Source organism: Glycine soja, chromosome 6, assembly GCF_004193775.1.
Source record: "Glycine soja cultivar W05 chromosome 6, ASM419377v2, whole genome shotgun sequence".
In the NCBI taxonomy this organism is placed as follows: Eukaryota; Viridiplantae; Streptophyta; class Magnoliopsida; order Fabales; family Fabaceae; genus Glycine; species Glycine soja.
Window position 1 is genome coordinate 7,484,666 of NC_041007.1, and position 20,604 is coordinate 7,505,269.

Consider the following 20,604-nt stretch of genomic DNA (forward strand, 5'->3'; position numbering starts at 1 on the left):
TAAGAAACAAAATGCCAAATGTGCATAAAATCACAAAGAAAAGGTCTATTCACATATAATCATAGTCAACCTATTACATCCACTAGCAGTAATACAAGACCGATCATCATCCTCTACATAATATTCTCATTGCCTTACATAGATGACAAACTGACTTTATTTAACACACCAGCAGAATAACTCTGGAAACCACACCTCAGGCTATAAACTTGATAGTCAGTCCCTTGTGCTCTCTTTAATCCACTCTAAATATTTAAGATTGCCCCCGGTGATGGGTAAGGAGATCACCTCTGGCACACTAAAAAAAGACAAGAGGTAAGAAGCATGTGAATGCACACTATAGCTTTCCATAATTACACTTCAGTTCATTTACATGGTTTAAGAATTCCTTTCACCAAGCTTTCTTTTAGGATCAAATGGTAAATGCAACTCAAACTTCACACTCAATGAAGAAAAGTTAAATTTTATGGCCAGACTATTTACTAGATGTATTGGCCTTACTCATATTCATGATTAGCCTTGACATGCTCTGTCAGTGCCTCCAGAAGGGATTGCCTAGTCTTGATTATAAGAAGTTCCTCAGAATCAGTTTGGATCTGTCAATTTGCAACACAAAGCTGGCAAAATCAGGCTACAATACTTTCAAATAACACAAGAGCCTTAATGCATGCTAGAATATAAAAACTTTTAATGTTATTATGGAAACATTTTTAAACACTAGCAATTTGGATCTGTCAATTTGAAATCTATGAAGCACAGACACCTCTCTCATTGTCTCTCATTTGAAGTGTCACAGTATCAAACATGTTTTGACACTAACATGTATTCAACGCATGGTGGACACTCTTATTAAGTGTCTTATTACAAAAATACTTTTTGTCAACTCACACACTTGAACGAACACCTCTGCATATTTTGGACACTTGTTTCAACACCTTCATAAGAATGGAAGCATATAACAATTTAACAGTAATATTCACTTTTTAACTTTTAGAAAAGTCAGCTTGAAATATAATATAAAGTATTGAAAATAATGCCTCTAATTTTTTTTTTGTGAGGCTAGTTATCATAGAAAAAGATGTAAAACTTAGCAAGTTTGGTTTGAAAAAGTCTATACCTTTCTTAAAATATATGATAATTTCATCTTGCTTTGGGACATTTTGTAAAGAAACTAAGTTCTTACATTGTAAAATAATGTTTCTTAACATTCTCTTGAGAGACTCATATCATGGGAAAAGGTTGAATATAAAAATAATGATTATCAATATAGATCTTTTGTCATGTTACTCATATTTCATTTAATTTGAGTTTCTCCCTCCCACACCCTCTCTCTATTTTTGTTTGTGGCAGTATTCTATATTGTAGACATTAGCTGCGTTTGAGTGTTCATGCCCATGTTAGAGTGCATGCTTCACAGTTTGCAACACTAATCTGGCAAAATCAACTACAATAGAACTTTCAAATAAACTTTCTTAAACAAGATCATAAGAGCCTTAATGCATGCTAGAAAATAAGAATTTATAATGTTATGATGAAAATTTTTAAAACAAAAGTTTATGTTACTACTAGTAATTTAGTATTCAAACAACATCCATTGTCAATGGAGAAATTGTAGGATATACCTTTCCCTCCCACTGGTACACCGATTCAATACCTGCAGAAGACATAAAACATTGAGCTTTTAAAAGTCAAATATGAGATGCAACCTACATAGAGCTAGTTTGGATAATTTCTCAACCAGCACTTATAAAAGAAGGAAATAAAAAGAATCAAGGAGGTAAAATGAATTAAACTTCTCTGGTAAGTTAGGACAAATTGATGTATCCTAACTTGTGAAGAAATTAAACGAGTGAGATTCTGAAAAAGTTAAGTATTAGTTTAATTTTAATTTATGACATAAGTTTGATTCATTTTACTTCCTTAATTCAATTTATTTTCTTCTATAAATATTTACAACAAAGTTTATCCAAATTGACTCATGACCAACTTGGTTAGAAAACAAATTGACCCAAGACCATATCAAACTCAATCCTTTCCACCCTACCAGAACAATGGCACTGATGGACATGGTCACATGCACACACCATAAGTGAAACAAGTATATAAGCTCAGAGTGAAGTTATATGTCAAGTAGTGGAATTCATTCAAGTCTTAGTTACATAATACAACTGCAAAAAGTATTTCTGACCATGCATCTGGTAGATATATCCATAGGTTCCAGTATAGCAATCACGTTTCACAAATGGATTGATTAAAAAAAAGAAAAAAGTTCCAAAAGATTTTCAATTAATAAAATCACATTCCACATTGCTTGAGTATTTCCCGGGCCACCTTGAAGAGATAGATGCAAACAAAGTAACCCATAATACTAACGAACTTTTTAATCTGGACCTTGCTATTTCATTTAAAAAATAAAATAAAAAAGTGTAATACAAGATGAAAGATCACACCTCAACACTCAAATCTATATGCAAAGTTAACCATATTTGTGGTTCATCCTCGCTCTCCAGAATCATTTATTTATCAAATCAAGTCCAGGGACAAAATCAACAAAGATAACATGATTTATAGAATCAAAATAATGAATTGTTACAACAATACCATTACACCAAACTCTTCCCAGATATTACTAATTTTAAACCACAGATACACAAAGTTGGGTGGTGAGAAATTCTCACCCGGTACCCTGTTGACACAAGCAGCAAGCTTCTCTTTGACGATGCTTTCAGCCAACTTCTTACCTGCACAACCACCAATAGAACATGCGTCAAAATCAAAGAAAGAACAATTAAAAAACCAAACAACCTCACATGTTTCTAGGACCTGCATCTTTGTTGGGAACAGTGACATAGACAACAATGCTGGGCACGGTGGTGTTACTCCCTTCCATTCTGATGCAGGACTGGGTTCGAATACCCAACTTGGATCTGAAACAGAGGAAATTGAATAGAATTCCTCAACAGAGAGAGAAATCAAGAGAAAGTGGGTTATGTCATGAGTACCGTAAGAGAGATTGAACGCACCCCGTTTTGAGGGGTGTGTAGAGATTGGAGAGTCCCAAACTGAGCATGCAAAACGCGCCGACGAGGGGCAAACGACGTCGTAGCGTGGAGGAGGAGCATATTATGGAAGCCATTTTGGCAAGTTCTTATATCCTGCTGCGCGTCCCTATCAAGCTCCCTCCTGCTCCTTTCCTTGATGCGCTCTTCCTTACCTTCGCAAGCTCCGTATCATGCTCCACCTTCTGACACCTGTAAGCCCAAAGACTCGCCCCATCTTGTACAGAAAGTAAGAAAATTCTTTCTGCACCACTCCTTTTTGCTTCCTGCACTCCGAAAAAGACCCGAACTAAAAAAAATACCTCTCACCTCCTTCCTTTATTGTTCTCTTCTTGTACCATTTGTCGGAATGTATTTCAGAATGAATGTTCCAAAATACTAAAACTATATTTTGGAATAGACATTCCATAAGGGAAAATTTATATTTGTGTTATGAATTGTGTAATTATGTCATAATTCCAGAAAAGCCTATCCATAAGGGCTTTAAAATTATGGGGTGTGGCTAGCAGGTTGAGGGATGCAGGAAAAAATAACCTACAAAGTATTGTCGGACAGTGGATTTTTTCTAGTTTAATAACGTAAGAAAAATTATGATTGATTGGTTCCCAGTATTTTTTTTTTTCCTTTTTTTCAATCTAGTACTGGTTCTAAAATTAAAGCAGAGACTATCACAGTTTGATTTACTGGAAGGCACTCATCTTCTTTAAATTTGCAAAATTCAATTCGAAATTTCATTTAAAGAGGTATTCAGTGCTCACATTTAGTTTTTAATTGTAATTCTCTTTTATCAAATGTACATGTGAAAAAAATAAAAATAAAAAACTGAAACAAGTAATGCAGATGAAACTATAGACTCGGATAGGGTCCTTCAAAAACTGACACTAATTGGGTCCTCCAAAGTCCAATGTAGACACTTGCATCACAGAGTATGCTCATTTTTGCCCTCTGCCAACAAAAAAAAAACTCACTCTTACTAAATTGCAGAAAGAACTGATTGTTAGTTTAGTTAGATGCATGAGACCCCTTAAAATTGCTTAATATCGGTAACAAGTTTACATGAAGATATACAGAGTTTGACACGGGCTAATTTAAATAATTAAACTTTTTCATGTTCATACGTTTTAGGAGTCTGCGCCGTCTACAGTCCACACAGTTAGGGTGACTGACCAATTTGATTAGAATAATACAAACAAAATAATAGAGATTAGTAGTTTATACTTTGTATAATTAACAACAAGAAATATTGGGTAGCCACTGTGTGAACTGTGAACCAAACCACTCTCACATTTCTCACCCCTTTCCCTTCTGTCGCCAATAACCAAATGCCTCTCCTTGTTTGGATTTTCTTGTGGACTTCGATAAAGACAAAACCACTTTGCCAGCTCCATTAGTCTTTCTCCTTCAACTGTTCCTTCTAATTCTGTTTAGAATTTCGATTTTAAGGATTTCTGTTTAATATTAGTTTTTAAGAAAACTTATCATTAGGTATCAAAAAATAAAATTGATCATTATACATATATACTCTTTAACTGTATACTCCTATATATTTAATTTAATGAGAAATAGGTGAAGTGTCGAGGAATAAAATTTTTGTTAAGTGGGTTGATACGATAAAAAGAAAAGATGCATGAAGAGAAAAATAAAATGAAAGTGATAAAAGTAATGATATGGTAAATGAATTTTATCGTAGATTTTAAATACTTTTTGATGCATTTATTTATTTTTAATTATCTTTTAAAAAAATATACAAATATTGATGGAATACCACATTCATAAAGTGAATGAGTGAATATACAGAATTCTCAAATTATTGACACATTGAAGAGGAAATTTCAAGAAACATGCAATGTCTTTAATCAAGTTAATAGAGAACATTGAATCTCTGTTCTACCCTCCAATTGTATCTTTATGGCACTCAATAATAAGGATATTCATTTTTTTTTTTGGTACAAGGATATTCATGATTTGATTTATTCATTTAGACCATTGTCTTTAGTAAAAATCCATATAATTTAGTTTAATTTTTTTTATATCACTCAAATATGTGAAAATAATTATATTAGTTTCTTATTTGGGGTAATGATGAAGTTTGAATTTTTAAAAGTTAACAACTCGAATATTTAAGCATTTTTAATAGCAATGCGATGGCCTTAATTCTTATGGTTACTTTCATTAATTATATGGAGGGTTATTTAATTTTACTCGAGGATAAAATAAAAAGTATAATGATATTATAAAAAATTCAATTTGGATCAATTTTGAAAATTGGATCTGAAACTTGATTTAAATATTTAAACGAGTATTTTAATTTTTTAATTTTTTCAATTAAAATTACTCTTTTTTTTTATGTAGTTTGCAATAGATTTAATCACCCCTAGATGCTGATAGGAGCTCCATAGCTTTGACGGTGGAAGTTTGCATTGCTGCAACCAGAGGAAAGGATGTTACTAGATCCACTGCAACCAATGCTATGCTTAATTAATGTTATGTATTCTTCTAATTCAGTAAAAGTTGCTAACACGAAACAAGCATATTTGGTTTATTTGAATTCAATGAGAACGATATTGGCTGGAAAAGACGTCAATGACCCAAGATACTATACATATGTTAAAAAAAACATTGTACATATTCACAATAACTAATTGAAGATAATTTGTGAAATCCTTATGTTTATATTCTAATTTATTTTGTATCTTAACATCATTTTAATTTTGTATATAGCATATGTAGATAAAATAATGTTACATATATGTACCTTAGGACATTTTTATTGCGCCTATACTATATATTTTAGTTTCTTGTTATATATTGGGCTTAAGTTCAATCTATATATGTCCGTAACTTTGATCAAGTTTCAGATCCTTTTATTAGAACATGTGCTCCGTAACTTTGATCTCATTGTTTGAATTGAGCTCATCTTAATTAAATTGTGCCTTATATATTGTTTAGCTTAGGGTTTTTAATTTATTTATAAGACGGTTAAATTTGATAATATTTTCATGTGCGACTAATAGATGATAAAAAAGACTAACAAAAATTAGTCCAATTAATAAGAAATGAACGCACATGTCCAATAAAGGAGGAAGAAAGTATGATAAAAATTTAAAAAACCTAGAATAGTGTATTGTACTTCCACTTTTAATTAAGAATTAATGCTGCTGATTATTATTACTTAATTACGACCCAGAACTAAAAGGACACGATTGTTTAGAAAGCCAATCTAAGTCCACGTGGGAGCCTAGCTATTTTGCTAGTATTAAAAACAAACCAATGTGCTATAATAATAATAATTTGTTGATTACTTACTTAGATACTAATTTACAGTGGCATGGGTGCCATGTTTTGCTTTTGTTTATTGATCAAGAATCAAGAATTGGGGTTCTGGTGGAGACACGCTTGTAGCTGAGGACGATGCATTAGACAGTGGCATTACGCGGCGTTGGATTGGTTTGGTACGTTGCATTATGATATGACTAGGACATATATCATATAACCCGGATTTTATTATTTTTTCTTTTCTTGTCTTCATTGGTAGGGGTAAACAACAAAGTTCATCTAAATTTATTCGTTTTCTCTTAATTAGTACTATATTCATTTCTGTATCTGGCACCACAATTATAAGGGGGTCAATGAAGTAGTGGTGTTGATGGAGTATGTAAATGGGGTGCTTGAATAGCCTGGAAATCATTTGTTTATTAAAAAGACAATTTCGATTTGTCTCACTCGGTTGACATGTTTATATATTTCCGGAATTTTTATTTATAGACGGGGAATTAAATTCTGTGTAACCCCAGCAGCAAATATTTTAAACAAAAGACGATCGAACAAAATCAGATTGATATGAGTGGTTATTTACTTAATGATAAATGTATAAATTTGCCCAGCTATATAATTCTTTTGATAATACAATTCATGCAATAAATACATTGGGGAAATTACAATTTATTATTCAATTCGACTTTCATGAATAAAAAATGTAAGAGTTAATTTGATTTATATTAAGATTTGGAATAGTATTAAATTAATATACTACATGTCTCTTGAAAATATACTTCTAAGAAGAATATTTCGTCAATTTGGGAAGCATACATGCTTGTTTATATGTCAAGGATGAGATTTGCACACACACGGTGATCCCAACCCATAATCTATTAATATGAGTTTGGAAAAAAAATATATTCAACCTGTTTTATTAAAACCAATTAAAATCATGCCATATCTAAAAATTTCTCTAAAAAAACATTGCTTTCTTTTGCCATGAAATTTGACATTTGTCTTTCATGTACTTTTTTCTGTTACTATATAAATTATCAACTTAATACAGCTGAAATATTTTCTCATATTACAATTTCGTAGAGTATTAAAAATATTATTATGTGTATTTGTCATTAACTACTTGAAGTAATGAAGTAAAATAAGGGGCAAAGTGCTAGTAATTAAACTACATGAAGTTTAAGTATAAGTTGTCCGCAATATATATTATGATTAAACTGAATTGTATTGCATCTCATTTTCTGTTATAGAGCTGGCCATAGCTAGCTAAGTAAGGAATAATTAAACTCAAAATGTATAGTATCCTATGATAAGGAATTTATAACAGAGAATATTTTAATTTAAATAAGTTTGATGGATAATGGATAGAAAGCTTTTTTTTTTTTGTGTAATTAAACTTTCATTAATTGGTGGTACCAACTGGGATCCAAAGCCAAAAATCGTATACACCAAAACCAAGTTTAGATGCAGATTTTTCTTTTCGAATGTGACAGTTTATTAATAGCCACGTGATGTTTGAACGTGAGCACGTATACATGTATGGAAAGCCAAAAACGTAAAATGGTATCCTTTGGCAGAACCGTATACTTTTATGCGCGATAATATGCAACTAGGCAGGCACAACATATATAACTATAAGCAAAAAATTAATTGTGTCCACCAACATGAATGAATTGATTAGCTCGATAGTGGATCAATTCGTTGTAAATGTATATCATATATGCCACAAACAATGTGATCATATGCCACAAAACATTTTACTTGACCTCGGGCATGTAGAAGAAAATAACGGAAACCAAGAGAAAGAAAGATAACTACCGCAAGGGATGAGTCAAAAAAAAAAAAAGGGTGAGTGTGAATGACACCCTGTTAAGCTCAGATTTCAAACAGTGAAGAAGACTCTCTTTTGAATTTGAATCATGGGGTAGGCTACCGTGGTCAAGTAAATAAAATTGTATATGATGGTCAAGTTTTTTTAGATAAATAGATTTAAGAATATAATATTGAATGGCTAGATTATTTTTTTAGAATCTTGTGTAAGGGTTAAATGTTTTTTAATAGTCTTAAGGTTTTTTTACTTGTTTGGCCCTTCCTTGTTATTATTTATTTAAGTGTAAACTATTTATATAATTGTGTTTCATAAATTTTCCCTTTTATTATTTTTTAAAAAAATTTAAATGAATTATGATTTGTGGAGTATTGGTTGTCTATTAAGGGGTGGACTTATTTTGGAGAGTCTTGGGTACTCGATCAGTTCGTTTTGTTGATGGTGGGCAGCTACGTACCCTTCACACATATGCTGCAACTTCCTCTTCTCTGTTCACCAAACATAAGGAAAGCGACTATTCTCACTTGTGTGGTACGTGTCTCTCAAAGATTTGCTTATAAAACCAAAACAAAATTATAAAAGGTGGGAATATAGGCTTTGAAATTTGCAAAAACACTGGCGTGAACCAGAAACGGGATAAGTGTTTGTGTTTTGCTAGTGCATGAGACCACGAGAGGGAAACTGCAAAAGCAGAAAAAAGTTGAATTTCGGATAGTATATAGAGAAAGGAGAATTTCAAAGATTATTATATTATAAAAGGGTTAGAAATTTGTGTCCTAAAGTTTCTTTTTAGAAATCCATGTTTAAGCACGTCTGTTATTGTGTGTTGAATCCAAGAAAAACCGGCATCCTAAGTGAAACTGATTAAACTATCTTGCTATGGTTTTGTGGTCCAATTCAATTTCAAATTTTTACCATTGATTTTGTTAATTATTAGTCATCCAAAATGATGATCTATGGTCAAACGGCTACAAAACAGGGAATTGAAGGGATCTTATGTAAAATTTGCACGACTTGCACTAAAGGGAGGATCTCGAGTAACTATTGGTCCAAGTTTTCAACATTGTTACCTTGTGTCCTTGTGTTCTGATTGGAAGTAAAAGATTAACGGAAGATCGTGGTGATTTGTGACTATAAATGATCAGTAATAAGAGTCAAAATTGCTAAAGAAATTACACCAGTTAATTAAACTGTTCTAGTAGTAATTAATAATACTATTATTTTTTTTATTAATATTTAGGGTGAAATTAAGAAAGAAGTGCAGATCTTTAATTACTTCGTTTAGCAAAAACAGTAAGTGAAAATAATTACGTAAGTTGGGTTGATAGAACATAGAGGTGTTTTATTAAGGGACCATTCCAGTAAAGTTTAAAACTCGTCAAAAAATACTTTGATTTTAAAAAAAATATATTAATGCTTGAGATTAATGTTATACCAAACCAACAAAAAAACAAAAAACCTCGTGGTCTTATTAAAAAATTATTTCATTTGGTGATATAATTTTTTTTAGTGGGATTCAAAGAAAGCGACTATTCATACTGATCTACCTAATTCAACTTGGAACAGTTCGAATATCTAATATTATCAATGCATGTAATTTATTCGATTTATTTTAGAAAAACAATTATATTATTTTTAGTTGTTTGAGAGGAAAAATTATAAAAAATAGTTTTGTTAAATTATTCTGTCCCAAGCACATAATAATTAACTTTGGTGTGCCTTTTATAAATTTTAATTAGGCTGATTTAACCGTAATTTTAAAGTTCCGTGTTAGAACTGATAATGAACTAACTCGGGCATACTAGAAAGTCAAATATGTCCAAAGTCAGTTCACCTTACAAACTCTTTAAATTTGATAAATCATTATAATGTCTTGTATTAATTTAATAACTTTGATTTAAATTCATAACTTTTTTTTACTAACATTAAGTTAAATTATAATTTAGTCATGCAAAAAATAAATCAAACAGTAATCTATATATTAAATTAAAACATAATGATAACTGTTATTAACTATTATTCCCAAAAAAATAATTATATATATGTTGTCATTGGCTCACGAATTCATAAGTCAAGATCAAGTTGGATTCATTATAATTTATAGCAAACAAAATAGTGTCCTAAAATTTTCATAAACTAGCGCCCTTCCAGCATTGCTCGCGCGCTCTACAAAATTCTTCTAATAATCTCAATGAAACTTGTAAGTGCACACTAGCATTCAATCATTGGAGTACACTGATTTGCTTGCATTCAAAATTAAATTGAAAACTTTCATTAATCAAACTATTAATTTAGAGATCCCTTCGCCAAACATTTATAGGTTTAAATATATTTTGTTTCTATAATTTAATAATTTTTATATTTTTCGGTTTTATAATTTTTTTTAATTCTTCTAAATTATGTTTATTTTATTTTTAGTCTTTAAGATACTTCAAATAACGCTTTAAATAAGGGAAAAAATATTATCTAAAGTGTGTTAAGAATTAAAAATAAAATAAACATAATTTATAAAAATTAAAATTAAAAAAATAATTTTACAATGACAAAAGCAAAAAAAGTTAAATTGTAAGGATTAAAAATTTATTTGAGCTATTATATTTCAAATCTTTCCGTTTGTGGTAGAAAAACCCAACTCAAGATATTGTTTTGCCAGCAGTCAAGAAAAAAAAATATTACTTTGCCCACAAACAATAATCAAAGAGCATTATATGAAAATGAAAAACTATTCGGAGGGGCAACAGCATTGCCTAGTCGAGGCGCATCTGAGTGATGAATGATACAAAACCAAAAACACGTTGGATTGGACCAACTTTATCTTCAAAATCCGTTTGATCTGAATACTCAAAACTCTACCTTTAATTTGCAAATTTCAAAAACACGTTCAAACCCCCACCCCTCTCTCTATCAAACAAAAAGACACTCACGTGATATCACATTACCATTACCATGGAAAAGATGCAATTTTTAATTGTCTAAGAGTGCATTATCCGTGTAAGTTTATATTACAATGGCAAAACTGAAATTTGCACCTTCAGCAACTATAAAATGTAAATTGTCATTAACCGTGGACCAAGGTTAAGCAAAATTAATTCTAATTAGAAAAGGGATTAAGGTTTACATATGATTGTGTGTTGCTGACCAACTAACTATTACTTGTTTGTCAAGTCAGTAATTCACATCCTTTGCTAATTGGTCACTTGGAGGATGAGGTCCTACACTCCTTCTTAATACTAACAACAATTTCGTACTTGCGAACCAATATTGTTAGATCCCAAAAGGAGACGAGGCTAAAAGTAAGAAAAGAGCAAAAGTACATCTTTTTTGCGAATTGTATGAATTGGCCACTGACCTAACATAAAAGACAACACCATAGTTTTTTACCAACACGGCGAATAGTAACTTGGCTGATTTAGGATAGGAAGTTTTAGATTTCATCATTATTGTCGATGCTATTATTATCCGTAAAGTGTACTCTTTCGTTTGATGCATGTGTTCATCATACAATTTTATAGTTATAAATTGAAACTCTAAAACAAAACTAGTATAATTTCATTGGAAAAAAAAACATCTGTCTTCAATCTTGTTCCGGTTAGTATACTTTTTATCCAACAAAAATTGATTTATTAAATTGACATTTTAAGTGTGTTGATGATATGATAATCAATAATATATATCATTAGTTTATCCCATTGAAACGTAAGATTGACATAATGAATATGAATTTCTCCACTAACAAAACTAATAATTCATATTTATTGATAAAAATAAAGTTTATCATATTATTTTTCATGAAAGGGACCACGTGACCATTATATTAACGTAGACGTGGCCATGCGACCCCAATAACATCCTGCCACATAAAAGTTTATCATATTATTAACTTTAAATAATTTTGTAAAATTATATTTTTTTTAGTGTTTGTAAATTATGTTTATTTTTTTTTTAATTTTTAAGACACTTTAGATAACAATTTTTTCAAGTGTTTAAAGTATTATCTAAAGTGCCTTAAAGACTAAAAAAATATATAATTTACAAGAATTAAAAATAAAAAAATAAATTTGCAATGACGAAAAACAAAAAATAAATAAATTAGAAGGATTAAAAATACAAACAATTGAAGGAAACTCATTCCGTTTAGAACGCTTTCATTAATTTCATCTTTAAAAAGTTGGTTTTATTAAATATTTTGATATTACTATTTTTAATTTAAAAGAGTAATCTAATTATTATTATTTGTTTAAAACACATTTTCATTTTTCTCTTGAAGAAAGGCAAACAGGTTCTAAGAAACAGTAAATAGTTATGATCCAATGAAATACTATTATTTTTATATTTTTCTTTCCCTTTTATCTATTTTTTATTTCAAAAGACAAATACTAATAAATATACCTAACATTTATGACATTTGTTAATTATTTTAAAAATAAAATTTATTTAATAAAAAATGAAACCTTCTGAATTCTTATTATATTAAATATAATATTTTCTTAATTTTTCAATTCCTCAACAAATGTCTTTTAACACAGGCTTACACATTCCATGATATCAAAGTGATCTACAAATTTGAAAAGAAAAGAAAAACTTGAAAAGCACAATATATTAAAAAATTCATATTTTTTCTTTCTTTTGACACAATGTATTCTTAATTCAAATTACATTTTAACAGATTAAATCTAAAATTGAGGCATTATTTAATTATTGGTTTAGATACGTTTTTTATTTTTTATATATTAATTATTAATTTCTAGATTTCAAATTAATAAACATGATTTTAGTGTTTCACTAACAGAAATAATAATGAGTTTGCTTTTCAATTTTTATATAAATCACATGTATTTTTTTAGGAGTACTCAAAATGCTCATTAAGTTATATATGATCGTGGTAAGCCGTAAAACTCTTTTTTTTTTTTTTTTGCAGTTGCATATCTAAAACTAAAAAACATTGCTTAAATTGAAAACAACCTATTCTACTTCATCCTTGCATTTTGAAGGAACTAATACCAAATTTCGCATACAAAAAGATATTTTACCCAATATATATGTATATTACAAATTATATTATATAAAAATAAAGAGAGATAAGTATCAAAATATCTATGCCCACATATATTTAATAATTTTTTGTGAGTATATTCGTTATTGACAATTTTTATAAGAGCCTATTACATTTAAATCCAACAATCGTTTCTATTTCCTAAAAATTAAAACTACTTGTGCTCTCAATTTTGTAGTGTACTCATGAAGCAAAGCTTTTATATTTTAAAATAACTATTTTATATCTGCAATTTTTAACCTAATCATCAACAAAATTTTAACTCATCCTTTTCCATCATTGGTTCAAATAATCCAATGAAATATTCACTTCTTTCTATTATAAAATATTTATATAAAAGAATGTTTTTATTTATTTATTTCATTCCAATTCAACTTATTTCGTTATAGTCTGATCCATTTTTATTTTATTTTCTACAACTAATCCAAAATAGCCTAAAAATACATTTGATTCTATTCTATTTTATTTATTATAAAGTTCCACAACTCATTATGTTTACGGGGTCTTGCTACTTGCTAGCAGAATAAGACAATAACTCATAACTGCAATAAATATGTCTTATTTTTTAAAATAAGACAACTTTCATATCTAATCTGCTCTCAGATTTATTTCACTTATTAGGCTTTTATGTTGCAGGCCTTCTCTTTTGAGTTTTTATATATATTTTTTAGAATATTTAATATTGGATGTTGTTAATTAGTACTCTTTAAGACCAAAGACACCACTTAAAAAATTAAAAAGAAAAAAATATTTATTTTAGAGATCATATGAAAATATAAAAAAATTATAAATAACATAATTCTATACATATCAATAAAAAAATATTTTTTAATTTGTTAATCTATATCCTAACGACACTAGTTATATTTAACTTTAATAAAAATAAATTATTTGATGTTCTTCTACCAATATTAAGTACAATTAAATGTTTTTAAATTTATATTAAAATAAGATTTTATCAATGAATATAATATTTATTTTCATAATTAAAATTAAAATTAAAAAACATTTAAATTAAACTAATTTTTCATTGAATGTTTTTTATATTTTAATTTTTATGTATTCACATATAATATACTTACGATGATTGGTAGGATTATGTGAAAAGACCTATCATGGTTTTTTTTTCCTTGGTGAATCAAGACCTATCATGGTTGCTTACATTACAAAGATAAATTTTTATATTTCGATAATTACTAAATTGAAGAAATGTTGATATTTGGCGGGTAAGATTGGAGGGAAATGACAGCTTGTAGTATGTAGTACAGAAAGAGTGACTTGAGAACGAAGTGGACGCTTCCGGTCATCGCCCAATGTCAGCGAAACACACGCGTCGACACGGGACAAAACTCTCTTTCCACTTTTACGCTTTTGTCCTTCCTCTCCCTCGTGGTAAAACTAAAAACATTTCTTCTCACATTTTCCAATTTTGTCCTTTTCTCATTATATCCGCGGAGGGGAAAATTCACTAGTACAACGAAAAAGCAGATGATGGATGTCTTAGGAAACTTTTAAGTGTATTAATGGATGTCCGTATCGCATTGACCAACAGTCGCAACGCTTTGTACGTATGGAAATTACATTATAGAATTATTGTTTTGGTAAAAATTAATGTTATTTATTAATATTTACAAAGCAAGACTTGGTTATTTGGATTAGATGAGATGAAAGGTCGCCAAGTTTGTGACCATCGGGATAAATTGTAGTGTCAGATTGGTTACGAGTAATATGTTCTTTTTTTTCTTGGTAAATATGAAAAACTGAGTATAATACTCATTCACAACGTCTCTCTCTAATAAATATTCATTCACAAAAGAATAATGATCTTCATACGGTAAAATTTTATAAAACAGTAATGTAGTATAAAAGAAAACATTGTACGTTCATTATTAAAACTTTTCCTTCAATTTCCACTAATAAATTTGTTCGTTAAATATTTTCATCAATTAAGAAGTGTGTGTCTGTGATATAATTACTAGTAGTAGTAGTATATAATAAGATTACAAGATGGTAATTAGTAATTAGGCATTTATGAATTGTTACATATAGAAGAATTCACATTTCACAATTCACAGTACGCAGGCCCCTCTGTCGCCAACCCCACGCTCTCGCTCTCTCTCTCTGCCTTTTACCCTAAAAAGGAGTGTTCGTTTCCTTCATAAGGCCCTCTCCTGCGGCACTCTTTTCAGCCCAGCATTGAAACAGAGACTGAGAGAAACAAAACTGATTGCGTGGCTCTATAGTGGTTTTGTTCTTATTTCCACAAATTGTCATTTCTTCCTTTTAACAAGTTCGTAAAAGAAACTCACTCACCTACACATACAGACAGACCCCATCAATAATCTGAACATAAAGTTTCGTTTTTTGTGAAGATTTTGGAGGAAGAGGGTGGTGGTTGAGTTTAATTCAAGGTCTTGCAATGGCACCCAGTTTTGACTTTGCTTCTAGCCTCCTTTGCACAGAGGACAGCACCGTTTTCGACGAGAGTCATAATAATGGGGGTACGATGATGACGGCGATGGGGGTGTACGAGGACACGAGGAGTCCTAGGAGGCGCCACTTTGACGAAGAACCAGATGAGTTGCCATTGCTAAGTGATGAGAGCTTGGTGATGATGGTGGAAAAAGAGTGCCAACACTGGTCTGGTCTGCGTTACTTGAATAAGTTTCAAACTGGGGATTTGGACTTCGGTGCCAGAATGGAGGCCATTGATTGGATTCACAAGGTGGGTTCAAGAGTTTTCCTGTTTGTTCTTTCTTAATCACTCCAAAGCTCTAATCGTTTTTTCAACCATTCTGGTTTTGGTGTTTTTCCTTCTCAAAACTCCAAAACGGGGTTTTTTTCACTGTTTTGTTGGGTCTGAGATGAAATCTGAATCTTTCGGAGCGTTTTGTTTGAATTTCAGATTCCAATGTTTGATGATGAATCGGTGATTCCATTTGGGGTTTAAATTGCAAGTTCTGAAACTGATTGAATGGAAATCTTTTGTTCATGTGTTTAAAGATGTTCAAAAATAGGTTCAGGACTTTGGATTTTGCTTGAACTGATAATTATTTCGTGTTTATCTAATTGTCTTTTACCATGATCTGACTAAAGAACTTATACACTTGTTTTATAGGTCCGATCGCATTTTGGATTTGGTCCTCTCTGTGGATATCTATCTATAAATTACTTGGACCGATTCCTCTTTGCATATGAATTACCGGTAAGTCGAGGATTGGAGAAGAAAAGATTTTTTTCTTCATTACGTTGTCCTCTGGTTGTGATCTAATGTTTTTTCTTCCAATCGCAGAAGGGAAGAGTTTGGACAATGCAATTGTTGGCTGTGGCGTGTTTATCTCTAGCAGCCAAATTAGATGAGACAGAAGTTCCACTCTCTCTTGATTTGCAGGTGGGAAAATGTTTCTCTCTCTCTCTCAATGTTTGGTACTTATTTCAGTCAATGTATTAGCTTTGCACGTGCTAAATGCTAATCTTTCATTGTCTTTTATGTAGGTGGGTGAATCGAAGTTTTTATTTGAGGCTAAAACCATACAGAGAATGGAGCTTCTTGTACTAAGCACATTGAAGTGGAGAATGCAAGCAATTACTCCTTTCACCTTCCTTGATTACTTTCTTTGTAAGATCAACGATGATCAAAGTCCATTAAGGTCTTCAATTATGCGATCCATCCAACTTATATCGAGCACTGCAAGAGGTGCCTACATTTTTTCTTCCCTAACTTCATTACACAAATGTATTGTTTTTCTTAATGTGGCCCATCTCTGCAGTGATAATTATAGTGCATGGGTGGAATTAATGATGGTAATTTGGATGGTGTGGGTTCAATGCAGGGATTGACTTCTTGGAATTTAAACCATCAGAGATTGCAGCAGCAGTGGCTATGTATGTCATGGGGGAAACCCAAACAGTTGACACTGGGAAAGCAATTTCTGTTCTGATTCAACACGTAGAAAAGGTAAGGATGCTGGTCCAATCACAAGATTTAAAAAAAAAACAATTAAATAAATTATGATGATGGGTTTTACTTTGTTACACTGATAATTTTTTAGTTGATTATTGTAATAGATGATAAATGCTGATGATATTGATTATTTAGTGTTTAGTTGATGTTAACATTGTGCTATTTGGTTTTTGGCAGGAGAGACTATTGAAGTGTGTTCAAATGATCCAAGATTTATCATGCAACAGTGGCTCTGCCAAGGATTCAAGTGCTTCTGTCACTTGCTTACCCCAGAGCCCAATTGGTGTGTTGGATGCTTTGTGCTTCAACTACAAAAGTGATGACACAAATGCTAGTTCATGTGTTAATTCGTCACACAATAGTCCTGTTGCCAAAAGGAGGAAGTTAAACAAAACCTGTGGAGCTGAGCAATTGTAGTGATGTTGGAGTGGGAATTTTACAATCATCCATAGGATGCTTTTCCAAAAAAATGGGCATCATGTGTGTTTTATGGAAGGTGCTCCCCTCAAAGCAATACCAAAATGAGGCAGGAAGACATAGCTAGAAATCTTTTATTTTTTTAATTTCTCAAAAAGAAAAAAGAAAAAAAGACCTTAGTGTAAAAAATACAAAAAACTATATTAAGGTGAGGTGGATCATGAGTGGAAGATGGGTGATCAAGCGAACAGTGCAATACATTGCATTCTATTGGCATGAAGTGAGTAATCACCAGCTGTTAAATATTTTAGATCTATTAACAGCAGCTAGAGAACAAAGGATCTGAAGAAGAGGGATAAGGATTATTAGAGTATTGTATGTGTAGGTAAAGTTGGGGGGGAGTTTTTCATTTGTTCAATTTTTTACTTTTAAAATGGGAGAGAGAAAAATAGACTGAAGAAAAAAAAGAGATAGCTATATATATGCGGGAAATATTTTATTTATGTTATTATTTTTATTCTGTTAGTTATTTTTACTTAATCAGATTTTACTCTCTTTTTCTTAAAAAAAATAAAGTACTGTTGGTGTTGTGTCATGAAACAGATTCTCCTGCAGAAAAGCCTTGTTAGCAATTGAATGTGACGCTTTCACTGTCAGAGCATTGCTTTATTGTTGATAAGGTCATTGGTAACCTTAACCTCTGTTCAGCATGCACCAACGCAACGGGTAGGCCACAAAGAAATGTACAAAAGGAAAAACTATTTTCTTCCACCCGACCATAAATGGACAAAAACTTGAATCATAACTACAACATGCAATGCATGAATCACCATTGATGACCCCATCAGTGATATCTCTATTTTCTGTATTAACCCCCACGCGATCACATTGTACACATTACATCCAAGGTTAATTTGGATCAACTTTTCAACATATACACGAAATATGTAAAATAAGTTATCAAAAAAATGAAAAATAAATTATTTTTTATAAGTTTATTTTTTTTAAATATCATTAATTTTTTTCAAAATTAAGTATACAACTTAATTTTAAGTTCTCCTTAAAGAAACTTAATTTTAAGTTATAGTAAGAATTGATTAATTTTATTTTGTCAATTTTGCTAAGTGTGTAAAAATTATGACTTAAACCGAACCGTGCCTTTAAGTTTATTTTTTTTCTTCTAAAAAAAGTTTTTTTTTTAATGGAGAAACCAACAACAGCCTAACTACAAACGAACAAACTGCATGCGAGTTCAATTTAATCTCAATATTTATGTAGTTTTTTTTAACAAAGTAATCTCATCATATATGAAGTTATTAAAAGATTTTAATATTACAAATTTTTATCTGTATTTAACTTTGAAAATTATTCTATAATAAGTCTAATTTCTTTAAATTAGTTGAAATTTAAAAGTAACTTTGTCGTGTTGAAAATTTTAGAATAACAAATCATGTAAAGGCAATAGATTAAATTTAAGCTCATAAAATTAATTAAGCAATTTCTGTATTAAATTTTAGTTTAATGTTTAATAAAAAAAAAAGGTATTTGGTAAATAATAATTCAGTAAAGTATATTAAATGGTTCTTAGTCAATGCTTTTATTAAAACTCTCATAAACAACATCCTTCACATAATTATTGCAGTATACATTTAAGAATACACAAAAAAAAGTATTTTACCACCCATATTAATTTTATCCGTGGTAGAAGTAATTTCTTCTCCACAAAGGATACTAGAATTCTAGTCAATAGTTATTGTCCAACAAAGTTCGATTCATATTTGGGATTCAGACCCCCTCCCGCCTCTCCAGCAAAAAAAAATTGAAAACAAAAGCTAAAAAAATAAAACAGATGAAAGACAAATAGATAAAAATAGAGGGGCTGGAGAGGATCCAAGTCCCATTTTTTGGGTGTATAATTGGCATTAGCAAAAGAACTACATTGAAGTGCTACAACAAAAGCCTTTAAGATTAAGAGCAGGGATGCCATTGTATACAACAAATTGTCATATTATCCAGTTTCAAGATTGTTTCTCAACAATCTTGAGAAATATTTTTGTTGAATTGATAATGATACACCCCATTCCTCTCCTTCTTCCCTACCTTCAAAATGGAATAACTAGTAGAATAAATCTTTAGAAGCGTATCCAACAAAGCACATTAACTTGGGTCTTTTTAAAATAAATTTTTCAATAAACACTCATACAAGAAAAATATAAAAGCTTATCTCGTAATCTAAAATTAACTTATACATAAGTTAACTTTAGTTTATTGAAAAAAATCATTTCATGTTTTCTTCTCCCATTAGTATCTACGCATAAATTTATCTAAATATGGTCTTAGTGAAAATTTAGGATACTAAAGTATATTATATTGGTTTTAATTTTTTTAACTACCATAATTAGGATCTTTGATTTCTCAGTAGAATTCTAAGATATCTTCTATTAAACTAATTCTTGGTTTGAGACTTAATCATATTTAAAGTTCATCATTCCTCCTTCAATGTGTATTATCAAGTGATGTACACTCATTGGGTTATAGATTTTAATTCTTATTTTTTTAGAGAAATAAAGGTTTCAATTCTTAATAGTGTGTAGCTTTGTTAGTAATAATTTATTAATTTACCGATTTATCTAACACTTTTTTTTCTGTTGTATAATTTCTCTTGGTATTTGATTCTGATTTTTTTTTTCTATCCCTCTCCATGTTTTGTTGCAAAATCAACAAGCATTGTAGCTTGAATTTAGCTAAAAGAAAAGGTTTAGTTTTTGAAGCGAAACAGGCTATATTTAGAGAAGGTGGCTCATCAAGGATTTTAGAGATGTAGAATGTAAGAATTATAGTCCGGACATTTGCATGACTGAGTAAATCACTGGCATTCTCGTGCCTTTTATTCAAGTGACACTCTGATACACTTTTCTTACGAAAAATCTGAACTACGTAATTTTATGACTTGCTTTTTATTTCTTAATTAAAATTTACCTCGGTTGAATATTAGCTTTCACATAATTCA

The 20,604-nt window shown here is 30.4% G+C and overlaps 2 protein-coding genes across 3 annotated transcripts; one reads left to right on the top strand and one right to left on the bottom strand.

Annotated features, from left to right (window-relative positions):
- Positions 1-3,193, bottom strand: LOC114415236 (protein CutA, chloroplastic-like). 2 transcript variants are annotated; one of them, XM_028379831.1, is made up of 6 exons: positions 3,024-3,193; positions 2,824-2,927; positions 2,679-2,741; positions 1,623-1,654; positions 502-596; positions 1-298 (listed from the first exon to the last, which is right to left on the bottom strand). In XM_028379831.1, exons 1-6 carry the CDS (start codon positions 3,134-3,136, stop codon positions 217-219), a joined length of 489 nt encoding a protein of 162 aa, XP_028235632.1. In that variant the 5' UTR covers positions 3,137-3,193; the 3' UTR covers positions 1-216. The 2 variants fall into 2 exon arrangements, with proteins under 2 accessions (XP_028235632.1, XP_028235631.1); XM_028379830.1 differs by having other exon boundaries at positions 3,003-3,187.
- Positions 3,194-15,278: 12,085 nt separating this feature from the next.
- LOC114415237 (cyclin-D4-1-like) lies at positions 15,279-18,236 on the top strand. The gene is made up of 6 exons (XM_028379832.1): positions 15,279-15,938; positions 16,332-16,418; positions 16,506-16,604; positions 16,709-16,910; positions 17,047-17,171; positions 17,355-18,236. The coding sequence occupies exons 1-6, from the start codon at positions 15,633-15,635 to the stop codon at positions 17,592-17,594; spliced, it is 1,059 nt and encodes a 352-aa protein (XP_028235633.1). The 5' UTR covers positions 15,279-15,632; the 3' UTR covers positions 17,595-18,236.
- Positions 18,237-20,604: the final 2,368 nt, after the last annotated feature.

Coding starts and splice junctions, on each gene's coding strand:
- LOC114415236 (XM_028379830.1), bottom strand. CDS start 3,136: ATGGCTTCCATAATATGCTCCTCCTCCACGCTACGACGTCGTTTGCCC. Junction 2,742..2,823: donor TGTTCCCAACAAAGATGCAG/GTCCTAGAAACA, acceptor GTGGTTGTGCAG/GTAAGAAGTTGGCTGAAAGC. Junction 1,655..2,678: donor TTGTGTCAACAGGGTACCGG/GTGAGAATTTCT, acceptor TGTCTTCTGCAG/GTATTGAATCGGTGTACCAG.
- LOC114415237 (XM_028379832.1), top strand. CDS start 15,633: ATGGCACCCAGTTTTGACTTTGCTTCTAGCCTCCTTTGCACAGAGGAC. Junction 16,605..16,708: donor CACTCTCTCTTGATTTGCAG/GTGGGAAAATGT, acceptor TCTTTTATGTAG/GTGGGTGAATCGAAGTTTTT. Junction 17,172..17,354: donor TGATTCAACACGTAGAAAAG/GTAAGGATGCTG, acceptor GGTTTTTGGCAG/GAGAGACTATTGAAGTGTGT.